Source organism: Gavia stellata, chromosome 18 (assembly GCF_030936135.1).
Source record: "Gavia stellata isolate bGavSte3 chromosome 18, bGavSte3.hap2, whole genome shotgun sequence".
NCBI lineage: Eukaryota > Metazoa > Chordata > Aves > Gaviiformes > Gaviidae > Gavia > Gavia stellata.
In genome coordinates, this window is record NC_082611.1 from 1,238,720 (window position 1) to 1,260,012 (window position 21,293).

Below are 21,293 nucleotides of genomic sequence, written 5' to 3' on the forward strand. Positions count from 1 at the left end.
CTATGATAGTGAAATGAGTGCTGGAGCAGCCAGGATCAGTGTAAATAAGCCATGTGCTAGAAATTAATGAGCTTCACTGATTGAGTTTATCTGTTTAAACTAATACAATTCTGGCAATTAAAAAAAAAATACTCATCTTCTGTTTGTTTGCCTGCTCAGAGATGTTGATGGTAAGAGGTGGGGCAGGATTGGGAGCCCTGGCCCCGGCTGAGCATCCCCGTGCCCGAGGCGCCGGGACCTCCCTCCGCGCAGCCGCGCTGTCAGGGCAGGACCCCTCTTTTGCTCGTTTGATGAACATTTTAGATTCACTTGGGTTAACCGATGAGCTTCTGGGAAGGGTTTGCCTTCCAGCCTTGTCTTAGACTACCGGTAGCAGGGGCGGCCAGCTCAGCCCCGGGAGATTCCTGGATCACAGAGCGTTTTACTAACAGGACGTGGGGAAAGGAGGTCTGTCCGGCAGCGTGGGAGCTCTGCGCCCATTTGGGGAAGGAGGGCTTGGGTTAATCCCCTTCCCACCGCTGCTGAGAACTGGTGCATCCAAAAGCTCTCTGCATGGATCTCTCCATGTTTCCCCAGGTTAGCGTTTTCCTCCCAGCGTGCATCCCTCTGTCCGTGTCCACAGCAAACGCCATCGGCCACTTTACCCTCCAGCCACGGCTGCCACGCGGTCCCTGCTGCGGACCTTACTGAGTGACCCCGTCCTCCGCCAGCCCTGCGCTCACGGCTGCGCTCCTCCGCGGGGCTCGAGCGTCTTTTTGGCAGAGCGCTGGGGCTCCCCGCCGGCACCCCCCTGCCAGAGCTGAGCAGGTACGTCCAGCCCCAGCTCCACTCTCCTGCGAGACTGCAGTTTCACGCATCCGTCCGGAGGCACAGCGGTGTCACCCTGAGGAGAGCGGCATGGACCCAACTTCATCCTGCGACCTTCCCAAACCTCACTTTTCCTGCCTGTAGAGAGGTCTAGCAACCGCCTCCACGGGAAGAAATCCCGCGTTTTCTCACAGGGAGCCATTGCTCCCCAAGCCACAGCTGCCAGACACCCACCCTATGGCAGCCAGGGACGTGTTTAAGAGTAAAGATTTTATTATTGCTTTTTGTGCCTCCAGCAAGTTGTCCTTCATGATCATTTCTGCCTGCCTTATAATGGCTCCTCATTTACCTTGTCAAAATTCACGCCCTTTTCTGTTTCTCTTATTTGGACACAATTTCCATGCATCAAACGATGTCTTTTTCTCTCCTTCGCTCTTTCACTATAATGTTTTTTTAGTCTTCTTCACTGCCGGTGTCTCTCTAGCCTGGCTCCATCGCGTTTGCAGCCATCGTACTGCATCAGCCCGCTCCGGTCACTGCACAACCTCACGGATCGGACGGACGCAGGACTAAACCGAGACTTGTGTCCCTCGCCCAACTGCTGATCAGCACCTCCAAAAAGCATCACTCACAGTGCCTACAACTTCCATCTCTGTGTCACATCTCGGGCTGCCCTTTTTGTGGGCTGTGGAATAACCAGAGTTTCCCATTAACACGGTCCATATTCAGCCTCTCCGCACGGCGCTGGGCCTTGCGTCAGCAAACCATCAGTGGGGACCCGCACGCAGCCGCTGCGGAGAGCGGCACCTCCCGAATCCACCCCGAGCTGGAGCTGGAGGTCACCGCTCCCGCAGCGACGGCCTCCCCGGCAGCGGTCGGGCAACGCGGAGGCATTAAACCAGCAGAAAAAGAGGAGGGAGGAACCGGGAACAACCGAGGCCTTCTCCAGCACGACATCAAGACGGTGAGAGCAAAACTCGTCAAGAAAGCAAGAGTCAGCCCTGCGGTTGCCTGCGCATCCCAGCTGCGGGCTGGGACGACGACAGAAGGATCCGGACTCGCGCGTGTGTTGGAGTGAGTCTGACCCAACGTGGCATTTCTGAGCGCTACAGAGAGACCTACATGGCCGGAACGCTGAAAATCGATGATAAAACCTGCCCAGAAGGGACCAGGTGGGAAAAACAAGGGTCAAGAGTGCAAAAACCCGGGAGCCACTGGTTAAACGAGTTGTCAGTAATTCAGACAAAGATAACCCATAGAAATGGGGTGCGCCGGTGCCTGCTTCAAACCCCGAGCTGTGCCGGAGGCCAGGTCGTACCAGAGGCTGCTTAAGCACCTATTTATAATAAGCAGGAGAGAAAGCTGCATTATGATGGGAAGCTGGAGGTTTCACTTTGCCAGTATTAAAATGTCCTCCCAATTTCTCAAAACCTGTAAATGACAATTTCATAGCTCGGAAGCGTGGCACCTAGCACAGGGGAGTGCTATTTTAGACTCTGTGTTGACAGCTGAAGGGGAATGGATCACAGAATCAAAAACTAGTTGCTGCTCGAGTCCAAGCAATCGTGACTTGATTACGCTTCTTATGGGCAAACAGAGGCAAGTCCAAGGCACTAGCAGGTATTCTTGGTGCTTCGGAAGGCCAAGTGACAGGGCAGAAAATAACTATAAGCCAACTCAGTTAGTAGAAGGGATTTAAGCATAAAAGCACGACTGTGGATAGAGAATGATTTAGGAGTGTTTTACCCCAAAACTCGTAACTGCCACAGGAGTTTGCATCAGTTTAAAAACTGCCTGGCTAATATGTAAACAGCTATAAAAATAAAAACATGCCCAGCAAAAAGAAGAAAGGAGATATTCATATCTCTGAATATAAATTGGCAACTAGAAATTGCAGAGCACTGAGAAAGGACGCAAACAAACAGTAGAAAAACCATCAAAACATCTTTCCCCGATGCATTAGGATGAACAACAGAAAGGAGCAATGCTATCGCCCGTTACCAAACACAAATGGCAGAAGCGTTAGTCACAGGACCGACAAATGTTAAATAACTGTTATTACAACTGCGACGTTTCATATTCAGCATATTCACATCCCAGAGCTTAAAGAGACATGCCGAAGGAGCCCACTGAGCAATTCACAGCGATGCTTAATGCCTCGCCGGGAAGTTCCCAAGAAGGGTGAGGACGGAGATGCTCCACAGCAGGGCAGCAGCGCCCGCCCTCGCCAGGCTCCAGCACGCCCTGGCCCTGCGAGGAGCGGTGCCGCTGCGGTCCCTCCACGGCTCCAGGTCCCTCCACGGCTCCAGGTCCCTGGGCCGGTATCTGATGGCACAAGCGGGGACTCGGAACAAGGGGACAGGCCACGGACACAGAGCAATGAGGTCGCTGGTCACCAAACTTGCTTTGGTGCGACTGACAGCAGACTGCAGGAGCACGGCGACGGGGGCTCCGTGCCGGCGAGTGCGGACGGAGGGCTGGGGCAGCCCGGCGACGATGAGCGCGGTGGCCAAGAGAGCTAACCTGGTGCTTTGACGCAGAGCAGCCTGGACTAACAGCTTCAAAGTTTTATTCCCTATTTCAAGGTGAAGCAACTGCTCCGGTCTGAGACTAATACCACGGTCCATTTCTCAGGGAGGGTGTTACTAAAGCCAGGGAGGGTTCAAGGGAGGGTTCAAAGAGGCAGAAGGCTGGGAAGGGGTGCTGTAAGGAGCCCGACAGGCGAGCGAGCGATCTGCTCCGTGCCCTCCGCGCAGGCTGATCTCAGCCCAGCGCTGCAGATGCCGAATTGCATTGAGGGCTGTGAAAAGCAAATCATTTTCCAAAGGAGCCCCACAGTGCAGAATACCAAGGCTAAAAATATGTAAATTGCCACAGAAAGCACTGTCAGAGCTTCAGCAAGACTAGCAAGCAGCCAAAAGGCAATTTTGAATTTCTGAGCTTGCTGCATGAGGCATTAAAAAGGTCACTATTTCTGAAATAAGGATCTTTACAAATAAACACATTTGCTGAGGACTCAGTGAGTCATGCTGGAGCGGAGCACAGAGCATTTCCAACCTAATGCTTTTGACAGGCCACGAGCAGGGCGATCTTTTCATGTTTACAGTTCATCAATAGTTTTTACAGCCGCACAGTCAATCTTTAAAGCACATTTAACCTGGGAGGAGGCTCGGCAGGTTGTTTTCCTTGCAAAAGTGATATTAAATTTAATTTTTTTCTTCCTCTTTTATAGCACTGATTTGAAGGTAAGTATTTGAACTTCAAATACGAGACTGCCACTCAAGTACCTGCCTTTTTTTTAATATATGTTTACACTTCTGTCACATCTCCCTAACGATATAAATATTTGAAGTTTTCAGCTGATGCACTAAAAGGGACTCGATCCATCAAAGCGTATTTATTTCAGGGAATTCAGCGGGCATCGTGCTTCACGTTTGCTGGTGCAGGAGCGGGGGGTGCTGGCAACCTGCAACCGCAGGCTCCCCCCTTTCCCCTACCCGGCTGGCACCGGGCTTGCTCCGCGCAGCGTAACCCAGGGGTCAGGGTCCGGCCCCGCTCGCGATCGCAGGTACTGCAGCGCATCCAGCACCGACAGATTTAGCTCGCTGCCTGCCAGGAGGCAGAGCCGCCTCCTCACCATCTGCGGGAGGGGAAGAGAGCCCCGGGAAGCCTGTTCCAACACCCCAGATGGGGAAAGCAATATTCGGGAGTAGCACCATAGTTTCACTCTTGGCTTTTTTGGGAGAACAAGAAGGGACGATCCTATAGACTGAGCATTAGGAGAGGACTTTGCTGGTGAGCGAGTGAGTGACACCAAGCTTGCCTTCCCCCTCCAAGAATCAGAAGACGCCTACCTACGCCCTGGTAAGCTTTCCAGAAATCCAGAGCGATTTCCATCGCACAGCACTCGCTCTGCCCCGCTGCCTTCGGCAGGGCTTTGCCGCTGGAAGCTCCTCCACGCTGCCGTACAGGCAGTGCGCTCCCTGCCTCAGGGCAGCGGTGGACAGCCACGGGACAGTGCGTCCTGTCCGTCACCCATCACTTTGGGATCGCACAGCACCCAAAGACCGCAACACATTGCAAACAGCTTCCCTGGGCCCTTGCTCTCCTGCCCACAGGCAGCACGTGGGACTCCTCGATTTAAGGCTCTGGCTTCCCCTGCCCATGCCGCAGCCCCGGCGCTGCGGGCCCTGCATTCGGATAACCTGGGGGCAGGGAACAGGACCGCGCTCCCAGCTACAAACCTGCTCCGCTTTCACATGGGTCAGACCTGGACAAACTGCCCCGCGGGTCCCCGAGCCGCTCACACCATTACCTTGGCTGTAAACCAGCCTCACCTTCCCCCAGCTTCCCAAATCTGGCTGAAAGCACAAGACGTTTTGCTAGAACAACACCAGAGCTTCGAGGCAACCCCAGCTCCCACGCGGCTCTGCCCTTCCAGGGGGCAGCAGCAGCTGAATAGAGATCGGAATAAAAGACCCTGAGATGGATGGGCAAGCAGATAGCTTCACAGCTTGTGCCAGTGCTTTCCATCTCCTTCCGATTTTGCATTAAATCACGCAGAAGAGCCCATCCTGCTGCTGCTGAAGCCAGGTGATGTTTTGCCTTCGGCTACAGGGGCAGCGGGGCTGTGCCCCATGGCACAGCACGGAGAGCCGGCGGGGTTGTGCCGGCCAGAGGCACGACACTCCCCAAGCATGGGGGAAGCCTCCTGGGACAGACGCTGCTACACCCGCACGGCACAGGCTGCCCGCACTGCCTCGGCGCTGCCCCGGCTCTGCCGGCACCAGCCCCCCCAGCCCTGCCTCCCCCCCGCTGCTTACCTGGGGCTGCTCCCGCCGGTTTGTTCCCCATTTTCAGCTCAGGCTCCGTGCCCAGGATCCGTCGCTTTGCCCTCGGCACTGCCCAGCTCACGCCACACATCTCTGCGGGGGGACCAGTGCCCGGTGGCAGCCCTTTTAATGGGTCTGTCCCAGCTGCAGCCCAGCAGCCCCATCCCGGTTAACGCTCACGGCACACACCTGCCCTCGCTCCTGACGATGCACCCACAGCTTTGGCTAAAGGAGATGATGAAAGGGCAGTGCTGTGGGGATGGGGCAGCCTGTACAGCTCGGGGCCAGCCCCTGTGTATGTTGGGTTACCGGCATCTGCTACGTTATCGCTTCCCATCCCTCGCCCGCTCCCACCTCTGCCAGCTCCCCCGGGGCACTTTCTGCTGGAGCTGTGTTCGTCATCTGCCCTCGGTGCTCAGCGTGCGGCCCCCAGCCTCGTTCACCTCGCCTGCTGCCAAGAGGGAGCTATGCCCCCCCCACAGGCTCCCCGCTCGGCTCCGGCAGCATGGGAGCATCTCACAGGCCCCTCCAGCTCCCGCGCTGAGCCAGGGCAGGTGGTGTTATCCCCCATTTACAGGTGGCAGTGGAGGGCTGGAGAGATGCAGCTCACAAGTGTCTGCTCATTTTGGGTGCTCAGCTGGAGCTGCGCAGAGGCTGGGATTTCACAGCCCTCGGCACAGCCCTGGAAATAGGCTCTGCGCGGGAGGTGACGGCGCTGCCGCCCAGCCGGCCGAAAGCGCTGCCAGAGCCTGCGCTGCGAGCGGGGCTGATTATGACGAAACCCGGACCCCAAGGAACAAAGCTCCTGGATGCCGATGGGACTTTCTGCTTCTCCTATTTTCTGGGAGACTCTTCCTCACCCTGGGGGGGGAGATCTGTCCAAATTGACAACAGAAATCATTTCTAAACGAGTGACTGAACTCGCATACCTTGAAAAGCCCTTGCTTAAGACACAGGGCTGCTTCCGAGATGCTCCGGTGAGCGGCACAGACACGATGCCCGACGTACGCACCGAGGTGCTGCAGTTTTACACACACTGCACCGGTGCTGAACCGCAGGTGGTGGAGAGCAGCTCCCACATACCAAATGCCCGCGACAGACGTGGCCACTGCATGTTTGAATGGGCAGAGAGGGCCATTCCCACACCCCAGAGTACCGCGCCACACCACACCACACCGTACGGCGCCGCTCGCTCCCCGGGGCCGAGTGCTCGCTGCCTGCAGACGGGCTGCGCTGCGGCAGCGCGGCTCAGGGGCGGAGGCGCTGACACGTCTGTCTCTCGCTTCAGCCGCCAGCTAGCTAGGACAAACAGGAAAGCCATACGGCACGCGTGGATAGGGATGCACAGAAGCTCAGCCAGGAGGGTGCCACCGCCCCGAGGGGACGAGCTGGTGGCCCCAGCCCGGGAGCGGGACCTGCCCTTCTCCCGCGGCCGGCTGAGCCTGGGGGGCAGCAGCAGCTCTCGTGCTCCCCACAGCAGCAGTGGGAATTGGGGCAGGTTGGGGCAATATGCAGGGTAGATAATATTTAAAACTATTATTATTATTTAAACTGATTTAAAACACGCACACCACCTCACTGCCATCCCTGCACCCTCGCTGGAGCATGCTTCGACTGCTCGGTGACAGAAGCAGAAGACCCGGTTCCTGACCCCAGCTACGAGGTCTCACACCCCAGGCTGCAGCTTTCCTGCTTCCTACGAAAGGCGTAATCAATCTCCAGCTTTTCACGTTGGAGGGAAGGCCAAAGACTAACCCACAGGAAGCACTTTCATCCTGCTGAAGCGTGCTGAGGAATGACAAGAGATTATCCTGGTGCGGAGAGAAGGCGCCTCGGGGCTGCAAGAGGCTCCCAGACACCATCGGCAGCCTGCCGCTTGCTGCCGTGCCGTGGGCTGGCAGGGCGGAGCGACAGGTCCCCGTCCGGAGGGGACCCTGCTCCGCTGCTTCACGGGGTCCCCAGCCCGCTCTGCAGCAGCATCGCCGGCTGCTCGGCGGTGAAGCCGCGCGGCACAGCTGCTGCGCCGCGATAAGGTTTGCTCAGCTGAGCAAGGCTGTTAAGGCAAATGGAGGATTTGGCAAGGGTGCTGTGCAGCCTGGCAGAAATGACTGCCTCGGCTGGCTGGTAAGCCAAAGCCGGAGCTGCTGCAGGCTCCGAGCGGCAGGGAAAGTCGATGCGAGATCGCAGTCTGTCTCGCGAAGTGACAGTGACAGTGACCTTTCCCGGCCAGGCAAGCAGCACCAGCATCGGGGTCGGGCAGGAGGCAGCCCAGAGGGAAGGCAGCCGGTGACTCTCGCAGCCCCCTGCAATTGGTCATGCGATGACGTGGTGTGATGCAATTGATGATGCTGATGCATCAAAGCACTCTGACAGTTGCAAAAAATAATTGTAAGTTGGGCTTTAACACCCAGTCGAGCGTCAGCCAGCCGGTCCCCAGGGGCTTCTCCTTGTCAGGAGGGAGCCCAGCCTCTCCCGGGGGGGGACAGCGGTGCCATCCCTGGGACCAGGGGTAGTTCTCAGGACATGAGCGGCTTGACGAAGGTGCCAGCAGCATAAGCCGACGCTGATTTTAAGAAGTTAAAATCCGGAATACTTTAAAAGGGTAGTTGCCTGTTGGTAGCCTCTTTGGGCGTTGCTTTCCCCTCCCCTTGTGATTCCAGGCACGAACTGAGAGTAAAGGTATAATTAGGGGCCAATTACCAAATCACCAGTGAAATTGGAAATGCAAGCGTTCGAGAGGCACAAACACAAATGTGACCCTCAAATGCCGCCTTTTGTCACTGCCTTCCACCGCCCGAGTCCCACGGGATGTACTGCCAATGCCAACACCCCCGGGCTCCCAGCAGACCCCAGAAAGGCCGGGGGGGTCGCACATCCCCCTCCGCTCCCTGCGCCCAGCCCAGGGCTCCTGTCCCGGCCCAATTCTCTTCCTTCAGTACGAACCGCTTGGCAAAAAGCAAATGCACAAAGCCCCCCGTGAGGGCGGTGGGATGGCAGCGAGGTGCTGCTCCTGCACCCGCGCCTGCCCTCTGCCTTCCCTTGCCTGCCTTATCATTTCTTTATCACCCTGTTTGTCTCCGTACGATAAAACAACACAGTTCCTAATAACCTGACGTGGGAACGGCGAAGCCATCCTCTGCAACCCGACAGCGCCAGGTTTGTCTATAGATTGCAGTGTCAGGAGATAAGGAACAGGCAATATCTGAGAAAAATCATCATGCGGTATCACCCGTCCAGCAGCCACAGTCATTTCCCCTGCCTCTCCCCAGGATGACTATGAAAAACCCTGATATTTTCAAGCCTGTCAAATGCAGTCACTCACCCGCTGCGCAAGTGACTTCTGCAAGGGTTAGGGAGAGGAGCAAAGCCCAGGTGTCCCGCCACACGTTTCAAAAGGGAGCAAAATCCTGTTGTCAGAAGTCCCTTCCACCCCTTCTCCTTTGGGCACGCAAGCCGTGGGATGGCGGCAGCAGCCCCGGCACAGGGAGGGCAGCAGCAAGAGCACGGCCAAAGCAACGGGCAAAGGTGGCACGGAGGAAGGGACCGCAGCAGTTTTAGCACTAACATCCTCGTAAACCCTTGGAACTGAGACGGTGGTTAAATGATGGCGAATCAGCCCTGCTGCTGAGGCTGCCGGCCACGGAGCGCGGCGAGGACGGGAGAGCCGCCTCTGGGAGCCTGATTACCGACGATGTGCAAGCAAACGCAAAACATCAAGTTGCCGCGAGAGCAACTCAATTACAATCTGGCCCTTTTGCCGGCGCTGGCCCAGAGGCAGAGCTGTTGGAGGAGGCCGGCCGGGTTTTCTGGTCCCGCCAAGGGCGGCTGGCTCTCCTCGGGCTGCGGAGCGTGAGCTAACCCGAATGCGGAAATCCCACTTTGTCCTCACGTTTCTCTGGAGACCGCAGAGTAAGAAGACCTTCGTCCGTGCCGGCTCTCCTCAAGCGACCTCTGCTCTGCCTCCCTCGCCACCTCGGACAAGCGAGGGACCGGACCAGGCAAGCGAAGCCATCGCTCGACAGCCTTCCCTAGGAAAGCCCGTGGCCGGGCAGAGGTGTGCCGCTTGTCACGCAGCGCGCCTCCGGCCCCGAGAGCGACCGTGAGGAGTCGGTGTGTTCCCGTTTCCAATAGAATCCCTCCACAGGCCATCGGGCATTTAAAGCACAGAGCATACCCTGCCCGAACTTTTTCATTTTGAAGATACTGTTAAATACCGGCTGCAAGTAGATGGTTAAAAGATAACACAAATGTAAAACAAGAACATTTCAGAAAGCATCCCTAATCCCCAGGGCCAACTCCCGGCCTGTGACACAAGCGGCATTTCACGCTGGCGGTTGGGTATCAGATCTGCTGCGCGGCGACGCAGCCCACTGCTCCTCCTCAGCACAGGCTGCGGAACCGCTCCTCCCCGGAGCCGCCGCAGCGCTGTCAGCACGCACGAGCCGAGGGAGAAGACACCAGTGGTCACCCCGGCACTGTCATTCTTTATCACAGCAGGTGTCTTCTTAATCAAAGACGGGTCTTGAGGCGCCCGCTGCCGCGGTCCCCCTGAGCGAGCCACGGCTCGCTACAGCCTGAGCGGTGGGACTGCGCGGAGCCAGCGGCAATGGACACGTTCCCGGGGTGCCTCGCCCCAGAGAAAAGCTACAGAAAACCTCGGGTGCTGAGCCTGAAGTGTCAGCCAAAGCGAACCCACCCATGAAACCTTAGGAAGGGACGTGAAACCATCGTCCCCACACCAAGCACAAACCCAAAATGCAGTCAAACACCAGCTTCAAGGAATCTGCTTCCAAGTGTCATTTACAAAAATAAAGGGAGTTTTAGATGTTGTAGCACAGTTGCAGCCCTTACCGACGGGGAGCAGGGCAGCGGGCAGGCAGGAGCCCTCCCCAGTTCCTTCAACGTCGCAGAAAACCCTTGCCAAGTGCGCAGCCCTGCTCGCGCCCCGCCGCGCTTCCCCCCTCGCTCCCCGTCTCCCCGCGGGCGCTTCGCAGTGACTCAGTAAACGGGGTGGGCACCTTTCCCCTCGGATGTCTTCGACTAACTCACCCTCAGCACCCATCAGCGCTGGTGTGCATTAATGACAGTGGATACGTCGCATCTGCATCCTGCCAGCACGCGGCCGTGAGTCAGCCAGAGACACTCATCGGGAAGGTGAGCCAGGGATCAACCCCCCCTGCCAAGTGGGACCCCTCGGGCAGCAGCTGAGCAACCCCTCTGTACCTACGGGTTAGCGCATTTATGCAATTTTAAGAGCAATTTCGATTTTCCTGAAAAAGGAGGTTAATGTCTATTTATGAAGTGCACATCGTGTTCATTAAAAATCCATGTGAAATCCATGTGAAGAGTAACCACTGAGATGCAAGAAGCACTGAGCAAGTGTAATTCCCTGGCTCTCTCACCTCATCTCATCCCAAATAGCACGGCCAACCACAGAGCATCACAGGTCTCCACACCTGCACCATTACCCTCAACCACTAAGAGGTGGCCCGTGGTGCCAAGAGCACCGCGTGGTCCAGGCAGGCTGTGCCGGTGGCCGGGGAAGGGTCTGTACCCTACGGACCAGCAATAACAGCGCTGTGTGCCTTTCCAGGAGCCGTACGAGAGACGAACACTACTGAATCCACCCAACCTCACATTATAAAAAGCAAAAAACCTCATGCAGAGAGAAGGGAAGTGATTTACCAAAGGCCACGTAACCCTCGGTGGCAGAGCCAAGCATCGCTCCCTGCTCCCTGGCCGCGCTCAGCAAACATCATCCGCCGGCACCTCCCGGCCAGCCCGTGCCAGCGCCCCACCTCCCCGGGGACTGGGGAGAGGAGGATCCGGCATCAATCCGTGGGGCGTCCTCCCCCAAACCACAGCTGTGCTCCCAGCCGCCAGCCCCGGCACCAGGGCTTGCAGCCTTCATTAGCCATCCCTAATTATTTACAGCCGTAATGGAGATAGTGACCTTGCATGGGAAAAAAAACCCACTTGAGCCTCATTCAAATTCAGACTTCCACCTCTATTAAACAGTAACAGCTCTTGAGATGACAGACTCTGCACCACGCCTATGCAGCAATAAAATGCCTGTTTCTGAGCTGTTCACAGCATACGTTTTACTCATCACGTGCTGCTCGCAGGCAGTGTGGGAACCAGCTCTCTACACCACCCCAGAAGACGGGATTTTTGTCCGGATAAATGCTGCAGCATCCCAGGAGGGTCAATTCTGCACCCCCTGTTCGAAGTGCGGGTTTCTCGAAGCAGAGCTGGTGGCAGTGAGCTGAAGCACGACTGCTCTCCGGACACCTTCCGAACAGCGGTGAGATTCCAGCTGCCTGGAGGCGCAGCCCCGGCTGGCAGCGGCCAGGGCCCCGCTCGGTCCAGAAGGAGTTTTATGGCTCTTGGAAGCTGGCCACGTGCCACAAGAACACGGGTCTGGAGCAGACCGAGGGTCTGGCTAGCCTCATTTCCATCTCTATTAGAGGACAGTAATTAATGCTTATTCAATGCATCCTCCACCCAGCCGAGGTTCAGGGATTTCCTAACTCCGAGGTTATGTCTGGGGCATTGTATGCGACACCTGGCAGAGCCCCGTGCTCGAGGCATTTGTTCGAGCCCGTTTTGACCCCGGTGACACAACTGACCCCAGCACGAGGCGCGGGGCCTGCCCCCCCCGCGCTGTCCTGGCGGAGAGGCTTGTTGGGGGCGGAGGGGAAGGGGTGGTAAACCCGCAGCGTGGTAATTGCATCAGATGGTCTCAAATGAGTAACGGGTCCCTCTTCACCTTCACCCATCGCCATCGCCTTAGACATCTCCATCGTCTATTTTCCATCACCCAAGTTAACTTGATGCCTCCTAGCTCTCATATCGCGAAGAGCAAATAGCCCCTCCCTGCTCATCTCCCCAAACCTCCCACGCTGTTACAGACCTCTCCTGTCTCCCCCACCATCACCTCCAGCCCATGCCGACGGTCCCCATCCGCGCAGTCCCCCTCTGCACGGCCGTCATCCCAGGGCTCTCCTTGGTGCCGGAGCCGGCGGGCATCCTCGGGACACAGCCACGTGCGGTGGCATCGGCATGGGGGGGCGATGCTGGGGCTGCCGGGTCGGTGGGCTGGAGCGGCCGCTGCCGGGGAGGTCAGCGTGGCTGCGTGCGGAGCTGGACCAAGAGCACCGTGGAGAAGTGTTCAATAGCAAGACGGGTTGTTGATGAGAATCTATTACAGACACCAACCAGACAGAGGAACAGGATGAGCAGCTCCTTAAATACCTACCTATAATGAGTAGCGAGAAAAAGTGCTCTATCATGGATGATTGCAATCTCAGGGACATTTGCTTGGCGCTTTTAAAAATTAAAGATAATAACTTTCTAACAGAAACAATATTGCTGTCACCTTGGGGAAATTCTCTGCTTGGCCTCACTCAGAAGGACTGAGAGGAGCTGAAAGCAGGCGAAGAGCTGGTGCCTGTCCAGGGGCAGCTGCTTCCAGCCCAATTTAATGCCTTCGGTGCAAACCAGCTCAGCAGAGCCAAAAGCAACCACGGACAAACCCAACTGGTGGGAAAACGTAAATGCAGAAGCACAATTGCTACTCAGGAGCAAGGGCAGAGCACTTCCCCGGCGCCCCAAGGCCTGTCGAGAGGGGAACTGAAAATTGCAATTAAAAGAATTAAAAATCAGGGCTTCTGATATTGGAAGCAGCAGTTAGGATACACACGTGGCTGATAAGAGAAGCCAACGGGATCAGTTAAAATAAATCTACCACCAAAAGGTTTAAGCAAAACCAGGAGGCATTCTTTAGTTAGAAGAAAGGAGCTTTGCCGCTGATGTAAATCACTGCCAGATCATGACGGTGCAACTGTCAGTCATGAAACAGAAGTGACACATGATTATTTATTCATCAGATACTTCTGTTCTGTACTTGAGACAAATAGGCTCCTGTATTCCGTCAGGAGTTAGGAGGATGCTAAACAGCGACTATTAAGTGTGAACATGAAACTGGTAGGACTAGAGAACTTTCTCCCAAGAGCGCTCAGAGAATAAGCTGAGAAGTTTTCTGAATATCTAGAACGGATTTTAATAAGCCTTGGCATTCTATTGAATTTCTAGAAGACAGGAAAAGCTGGTTTAACATTTAATCAGACTGTGCCAGGAGCGATGGCGATGGGCGATGGTAGGAGCTGCGTCCGCAGCATCGCCTGTGGGTTAGCCGAGGTGGGCAGCAGCAGGGAGGAACCAGGGATGAGATATGTGTCAAACGGCCTGGCAGAAAATAGGTTTATCAAACTTCATCCATTTTTCTTGATATGGTTAAAAATTCGGTTGATAAAGGAAATCAGTACCATAATACGTTTAGAGTTCCACATGCTGTTTGATTTAGCTCTCCTGACAAAGTGCAAGACCGGTATTATGCAGAATCCAGAGCACTTTTTTAAAGGGATGGGGAGGCAGATTGCAGAGATGGTACAGTGTCATCCGATGTCTCTACGGAAAGTATTAAAGAAAACATCAAATAATTGTGGGTGGGAGAGGCAAACAGCAGAGATTATTTCCTAACTTCAAAGGAAATGTTTCAGGGGTTCATTTCTTTTCCCAGAGCGCCAGCCGGCCTAGGGACGCGGCGGATTCACCCCCGGCTGACACCTCCAGGACTGCCCATCCACCTAAAACGCACCAGGGGCCGAGCAGGAGCTGGCGGCCGGTGCAGAAATGGCTCGGCAGGGTCCTCTGGGCTGCAGGGCTCAGCTGACAATACCCGCAATATTAGGGACAGGCTCCCCCCGAACGGGCCAAAACCCAAGCAAAGCTCTCCAGGTCTGCAGGGAGGAATCGCCGGCTTGGCGAAGGCGGCGTTGATGCTGCTGGGGGGGACGCTGGAGGCGGGGTGCCGGGACAGGTCCGAGTGGGACAGCTCGGCTGAGGAACGGCTCTGGGTCCCCGCATTCTCGTGTAGCCGCAGGCAGACGCGTCCTCTGCAAACCGTCCTCTGCAAACTGCCCCGCGTCCCGCCCCATCCGGGGATGCCCCAGCAGCAGGGACGGCAGGACGCCGTGCATCCTCGGGGAGGGAGGCCGGCAGAGCAACGCTCGTGGTCCTCCAGACGTGACAGAGCACTTTATTCTGATGAGGGAAATGAAGGAGGAAAGGAAAAGTACCACATCGCCTTAGAATGTGGTATTTCAAGTAGCCTTGGCCAAATTCTCCTGCTACTTCTGCCTGTTTCAGCTCCGCATGATGCCATGGAGCCAGTCCCAACCTATACCACACCGCAGGGAGGACAAGGAGGCTCCCTGCGTTTAACGATGCTGAATTTAATTAAGTTTGATGAAAACCAAAGTTCCTTTATTTGCCTAAAACCAACACAAGCCTAAGCAGCTATTTCTCAACTTCAGCTTTCTCCCTGAAGTGCCGTCCATTTCCCTACCTCTTCCATTAACAAGGAAATCACCGAGGAAAACAACTGATGATAAACAGCCCCGCGGGACACACACCGCCGGACGCTGCTCACGTTTGCGCGGGACGTACAAGACAACACCTAAAAGTATTCGCATATTGTAAAAGTGATAATCAGAATCCAAATGCTGCAATTTAAAACAGAGGCTATCCTAGCACAGCAGCCTGGGAATGCCTGCCTGGGCTCCAGATATTGAGTCAACCACTAATTCGTGTTTTCCAGCGTGGGTGTCTCTACATAGGTCTGCGGCGGCTTCATTCAAGATTTATCCGCTCTCGCCTATGGGCTTTTGACGCTCACGTGGTGCGAGCGGCTCCCACGCAGGCGCTGCGCGCGTGTGACTGACATGGATTTAAACAGCATCTGCGACGGAGCGTGCACCCAGCGCTCACGTCGGTCGTTTTAATAATCTGCCACGCACGCTCAGCTAAGGAGCGACCGGAGCTCGCCACTTCATTCCTCCGTCGTTCCACACATTAAACCCCCATTAGCGGCGGGAAGTTCAAGGCCGAGGTGCTTCCTGAGGGTCAGAGAGCTGCGCTCGGTGCTAAGAGCATCTTCTGCATCACGGGAGAACCAGCCCTTTCGACTGACCGTGTTCATTCCTAGCGCAGGATGATAAAGCGCTACCTTTTGTCTGTTTTCAAGCCAGGTACAATGAGCACACAGGAATCAGAGACACTGCCAGCAGGATCAGACAGGACCTGCTGCACATAACAGTACTGGGTACAGGGGCTCAGCACCCAGCGCTCCCCCGGCGCAGGGCACGCTGGCGAGAGAGTGGCCGAGCGGCTGCAGCAGCGATCCTCAGCGCTGGGGGACTCAGCCCCCGCTGCAGCACTGTCCTTCCCCTGCACGGCAACGTGCCGGCGCTGGGCACAGCTCGGCTGGGGGAAGTTTTCCCTTCCCAGCATGGCATCAGTTAACAGCCTGTGAGACGCCAGCTCGTTTCTCCAGCAAAATTCAGGAGGGTGATGAGCAGCACCGTGCCGCATCCCCCCAGCACCATCGCAGCCCCACGTGCTCACCCCGAGCACTGGCTGGGACTCTCCCCGCCTGGCCACCGACTGGGTGCTGCGTACCCCCGCAGCCCCCATTGCCCACCCGCGCTCTCACGCGCATGCCAGGGATGACGGAGCCTGTGCACAGCACGAGGCCTCGATTGTGCCATGGGCACGGCCAAGTGGCACCGGCACGGCACGGCACTGCGCTGAGCCGCCCTGCTCCCGCTCCCGCCCCAGCAGCTGTGGGAGTGCCGGGCCGGGGGGAGAACGTGCAGCGGGGAGTGACGAGCCCACAGCGAGCCCGTGCCCCGCTGCTCCCAGCCCTGCGCCCGGGCTCAGGGCGATGGATGGTGATTCAGCTCCGAGCTCTGGCATGGCACCGTTAAGCCCTTTCCTGAGCGTGCTGTGCCCAGGAGACCGGGGCCTCGCCGGCTCCTTCCAAAGCAGTGATTTATCACAGTGAGGGAAACGTAAAACATTCGCTGAAAAAAAATACAGCCAGCAAACCCAAGAATTTTGGAAATTACTCATGCCTCCAGTGATCCCATCTTTCACAGCCCTGGCTGCTGCCTCCTCGGCTCCCTCAGCCCAAGAGGGGAGACGGATTATCTCAAATTATTTATTATGGAATTAGAGCATGATCCAAACCCTCTTTGAATCAATAAGAAAGCTCCGACTGACTTCACCGGGTTTAGGACCGAGCACCGGGAACAGACAGGGTATTTCTGCATCTGTGGCCGTGACTCACCGAGAACTTTCCAATCTGGAGGGAGCAGCTCGGCTGCCGCGGCTCGCTTGCCCCCGCTGTCGGAGGCGTCGCTCCCGGGCTGGGGGGAGCCTGAGGCCCCCGGGGCTCCGCAGGACAGTGGGGCAGGTCCCCCCCGAATACACAGGACACCAACTGCTGCTGCTAATTATAAAAGTTACGGCCCAGTGTGATTCCATCAGCCATTTTTGGCTGCGCAGGTACCAGTGCCCGGCTCCGTTCCGGCTCCTGTTCAAGCACAGCCTGGTGTTGCGTGTATAAATCTCAAGCAGTAGCTCGGGGTCAGAACTGCCCCAAAGTGCGGCCTGTGCGGCAGGAGGGCAGCCGCTGCCGTGGCCTCGCCAGCCGGGCGCTGCCGCAGGAGCGAAGTGGCGAGGATGGGCAGGTGGGAGCCCGGCCGTGGGGCAGCCGTGGCGGAGCAGCCCGGCCGTGGGGCAGCCGTGGCGGAGCAGCCCAGCCGTGGGGCAGCTGTGGCGGAGCAGCCTGGCAGTGGGGCAGCTGCGGCGGAGCAGCCCGGCAGTGGGGCAGCCCAGGCAGGCCGTGGGGCGCGGACCCCGAGGGACAGAGGAGGGCCAAGCTGCGGTGGGGCGCAGCAGCGGCACACCTTGCCCCGCTGCCCGGCCTGGGGGGACGGGCTGGCCCCGCTGGCGGGGCTCGGCTGTGAAAACGCCGGGTGCGACGGGGGAGACGGGAGGGACGCGGCGCCCGCGGAGCCCCGCGGGGGGGCAGAGGCTCAGGGGCTGCGCTCGCCGAGCGCTGCGGACGAGCAGCCCCCGGGGCCGCAGAGGGACCCGGGGCCGCTCGGCCCGACGCTCCCCCACCCCCGGCAGCGGGGACACGCGCGGCGCTGCCGGGGGATGCACAGCGCGGCTGCCCACGGAGCGCGCCGGGCACGGGGGGGCCCCCAGCACCCCGCGGGCAGCACCCACCCGCGAAGTCCCACGCCGGCCCGCGGCGCTGCCCCAGCGGGCGCCGTCTCCGCGCCCGGGGAGGGGAGGAGGGCGGCGGCGGGGGGGGGGGGGGCGGCGGGGCCGCCCGGCAGCCCGGCCGGGAGGGCTGCTCCGCGGCTCGCCGGGGGCCCGGGTCCGGCGTGGGGGGGTCCCGGGTGCCCCCGCGCTCCCCCGAACTTTTGGGCAGGGCCCCCCGCGGGGCCGGGGCCGGGGGCGGGGGGGGCGGCGGGGCGCCCCGGCGGGGCGGTCGGTACCTTCCAGGCAGCACGTCCTCCAGAGCCCCGAGTGGGTCATCACCTCCTCGTTCTTGCGGCTCGTGTCGTTGTCGCTCGTGGACTTAGTCCTGCACACGCCGCGCGAGTAGAGCCAGTAGTCGGTGCCCACGGCGATGGTCATCAGGCTGAAGGCTGCGAAGGCTCCCACCGTGGTGATGAGCATCTGGACGCCTCTGTCACACATCCTCATGCTGCTTCATCCTACGGCGGCGGCTCGCAGGGGAAGGGCCGGCGCCGCCGCCCGCCGCCGCGCTCCGCGCTCGGCGCCTCATGCCCCCGCGGCCCGCGGCGAGCCGGGCCCCCGCGCCGGCGCTGCGCGGGGCCGCCGAGCCCCCGGGCGCCCGGCCGGCATGGCCCGAGCGGCGGCGCGGGGCGCGGAGCGGCTCCGCCGTGCGCCCGCGGCGGGAGCGCGGCGCCTCTCCCGGCGCCTCCCCCGCGCCGCCCGGCCAAGGCATCCGCGGGGGGCGGCGGGGGCGGGGGGCAGCGGAGGGCGGGCCGCGGGGGGCCGCGCCGCCGGGAAACCGCCCCCCGCCCGGCCGGCGGCGGGGGCACCGCCCGGGGACGGGGCGCCCGCGCCGGCTGCCGGGACGGGGCGGGGCCGCCCGGGGGGGTGCCCGCCGCGGGTGCCGGGACGGGGGGGGACCGTCCGGGGGGGGGTAGGGGGGGTAGGGGGGTGGGGAGGGCGACCACCCGGGTGCCCGGACGGGGGGGGGACTGACCGGGGTGGGCGGCTGGCGGGGGGTTGGGGAGGTGCGGGGGGTACCCGCCGCGGGTGCCGGGACGGGGGGGGACCGCCCGGGGGGGGCTGGGGGGCGCCCACCCGTGTGCCGGGACTGAGGGGGACTGACTCGGGGGGGGGGCTGCCGGGTCTGGGGGGGCGCCCACCCGGATGCCGGGACGGGGGGGGGACCGCCCGGGGGGGGCTGGGTGGGGGGGCGCCCACTCGGGTGCCGGGATCGGGCGGGGACTGCCCCGGTGCGGGGACCGGGACCGGGACTGGGACTGCCCCGGGGACCGGGACCACGCGGGGGAGCCCCCCTCGGGGTGCTGGGACCGGGACTCTCCCGGGGACCGGGCGGGGGGCCCCACTCCGGGGTGCCGGCACCGCCCCGGGGGTGCCGGGCAGACACCCGCTCCCAGCCCCCGGCACGGGGCAGCTCGGCTCCCCGCCCCCCCCGCGCTCGGCCCCGCCGCTGGAGCTGCTGCCCCGGTGCGGGCTCCGAGCACCGGCTGGCGGCGAGGGGCCGCGCCCCGACACAGCCCCGGGCACCCGCGCCCCCGCGGGGGTCAGCACCGGTGGCGCCCGGGGATGCCCGCGCTGGCCCGGGACCGGCCCGCGGCACCGCCTGCCCGGGGAGAGCCGCTTCTGCCCGGGCCCAAGGGCCGCGAGGGACCCAGCCCGAGGTGGGCACCCGCAAACCGACGCTGGGCCCTGGGGTGTTCGCCACATCACGCTCCTTCGGCGTTCGCCACCAGTTGAAGTCCTCCCTCTCCCTCCCTGCGCCTCTCCGCTGCCTCCCCATCTCTCTCAAACATTTTTGCAGCCAGTTGGATGAGCTTATGACTCATGCGACCTTTCAAATAAGCCCTATAATATACCCACCTCTTAAATTAATAGTCTTCTAAGGGCTACGGGTGCGATAGGGAAGCATGTGATTTACCTGGTAGTGTGTACTTCCACAGTTCCCATTTGTATGCACTCACATGGAAATGCCAGTTATTTACTCCCAAAACGCAAACAGAAAATTAGGAAGGTTACCGCAAAATCAGGTACTGAGAAATTAAGTGGTGTGGAAATGAAGTAGCCTCCTCAACCTTGAATCACCTTCTTTGTGCACGCTCCTTAGGCAGGGCACGCTGACTGCCACGCCACCGTGTTTCTTCCCCAGCGCCCTGCCCGGCGCGGTGCACCCGCTGCACTGCCTGCCCGGCTGGGGACCACCCTGGCTTATTCCCCTCTTCGGTACGGGCCCTTTGCCTCGGCCACCGCCTCTGTTCAGCACTCAGGCTGGAGCCGGAGGCAGGTCTGCCCAGGCTCTCCCGGGTGCACGGCGCCAGCTCCTGCTTTTCCAGCCTTCCCACCCGGAGAGCTGCAGCGCTCAGCGGGCCGCGGGCCGACAGCACTCTGATGAGGGTGAGGATGGAGACGCAGGGGCTGTGGTCGGAAGCAGCCACCCAAGCTGAACCCCAGAGCTTTTTTGAGGAGGGAGTTATAGTTGCCTGGTTTCTGTGACTGGCGTTGGCAGCGGCACACGACGGGCACAGGTCACGCCTTGGCGTCGCAGGCTGGACACCAGGATGAGCCCCGCGCGTGGCTGCACCGGGATGCTGCTCCCGGGTGATGTGTTGGGTACCACGAAGGTCGCTCGGGGCAAGGTGCAGGGAGAGACCGTGCTTCTCCGGGACAGCTGCCTCAGCCGTGGTGGCATCACGCTCCCTTGTCCTGCCACCCCCACCGCTCCCACCGCCTGTCACCCAGCTCCTGCAGCGCGTGGGGCAGAGCCTGACACCAGCACCCTGCCCGGCCCCCATCCTGCGCAGAGGCAGGCATCCCGGGGAGGAGGCAGCAAAGATATCTCACACCTACAGCGAAGGGGCTGCAAATTGCATTCCGAGTGGGGGATTTTGCAGCCTTGATTGTGTTATTTTAACATAGTGTGTGTAGGTGTGTGCAGAGTGCACATGTACCGTTTCCTAGGCTTTTAACAAAGCAAGCTCCAACAGAATCCAAGTCCATGTCAGAGCATGTTGGCCCTTGTAGGGGCCGGTGGCGGGGGCACCCCTCGCCAAGCCCCGCACCCCTCTTACCACTCGTTGCACGGAGTAGCCAGTCCCAGGAGTGAGCCCGGAGCTCTGGCTGGAGCAGCCACCCCAGGGGACGCGCAGGGGGTTCACTAAGATTTGCAGCCAACGAGAATTTGGGGACCTCGCCACCCCGCTTTGCAGCAAAGTGGAGGGCTGGAGGGCAGTGTGCTCGGGTGGCCACAGCCTGGGACCCTGCCCTGCGCAGCCTGGGCTCCTCCAGCTCCCGCCCCGGCCACCCCTTGCTCTTCACTGCCTTGCCCACCGTCACCTACCCGCTCACAGATCTGGACCCTCCTGAGTTGGGCAAAGCAGAAACAAATAACAAAACCCAGCCCATGCCGCAAAGATTGTACAACTTGTGCAAAAAAAGGCTGTCCTTGCAGGCAAAAGTGTCCTAAACTGAGATCTGTTAGGC

The 21,293-nt window shown here is 59.6% G+C and overlaps 1 protein-coding gene across 1 annotated transcript in view; it reads right to left on the reverse strand.

Moving 5' to 3' along the window:
* Positions 1-18,263, reverse strand: part of CACNG3 (calcium voltage-gated channel auxiliary subunit gamma 3) — a 32,465-nt gene extending 14,202 nt beyond the window's left edge. Inside the window, exon 1 of the mRNA XM_059826513.1 lies at positions 18,053-18,263. Within this exon, the coding sequence (XP_059682496.1) occupies positions 18,053-18,263 (211 nt within the window). The remainder of the gene's footprint in view (positions 1-18,052) is intronic.
* Between the last annotated feature and the right edge of the window lie 3,030 nt (positions 18,264-21,293).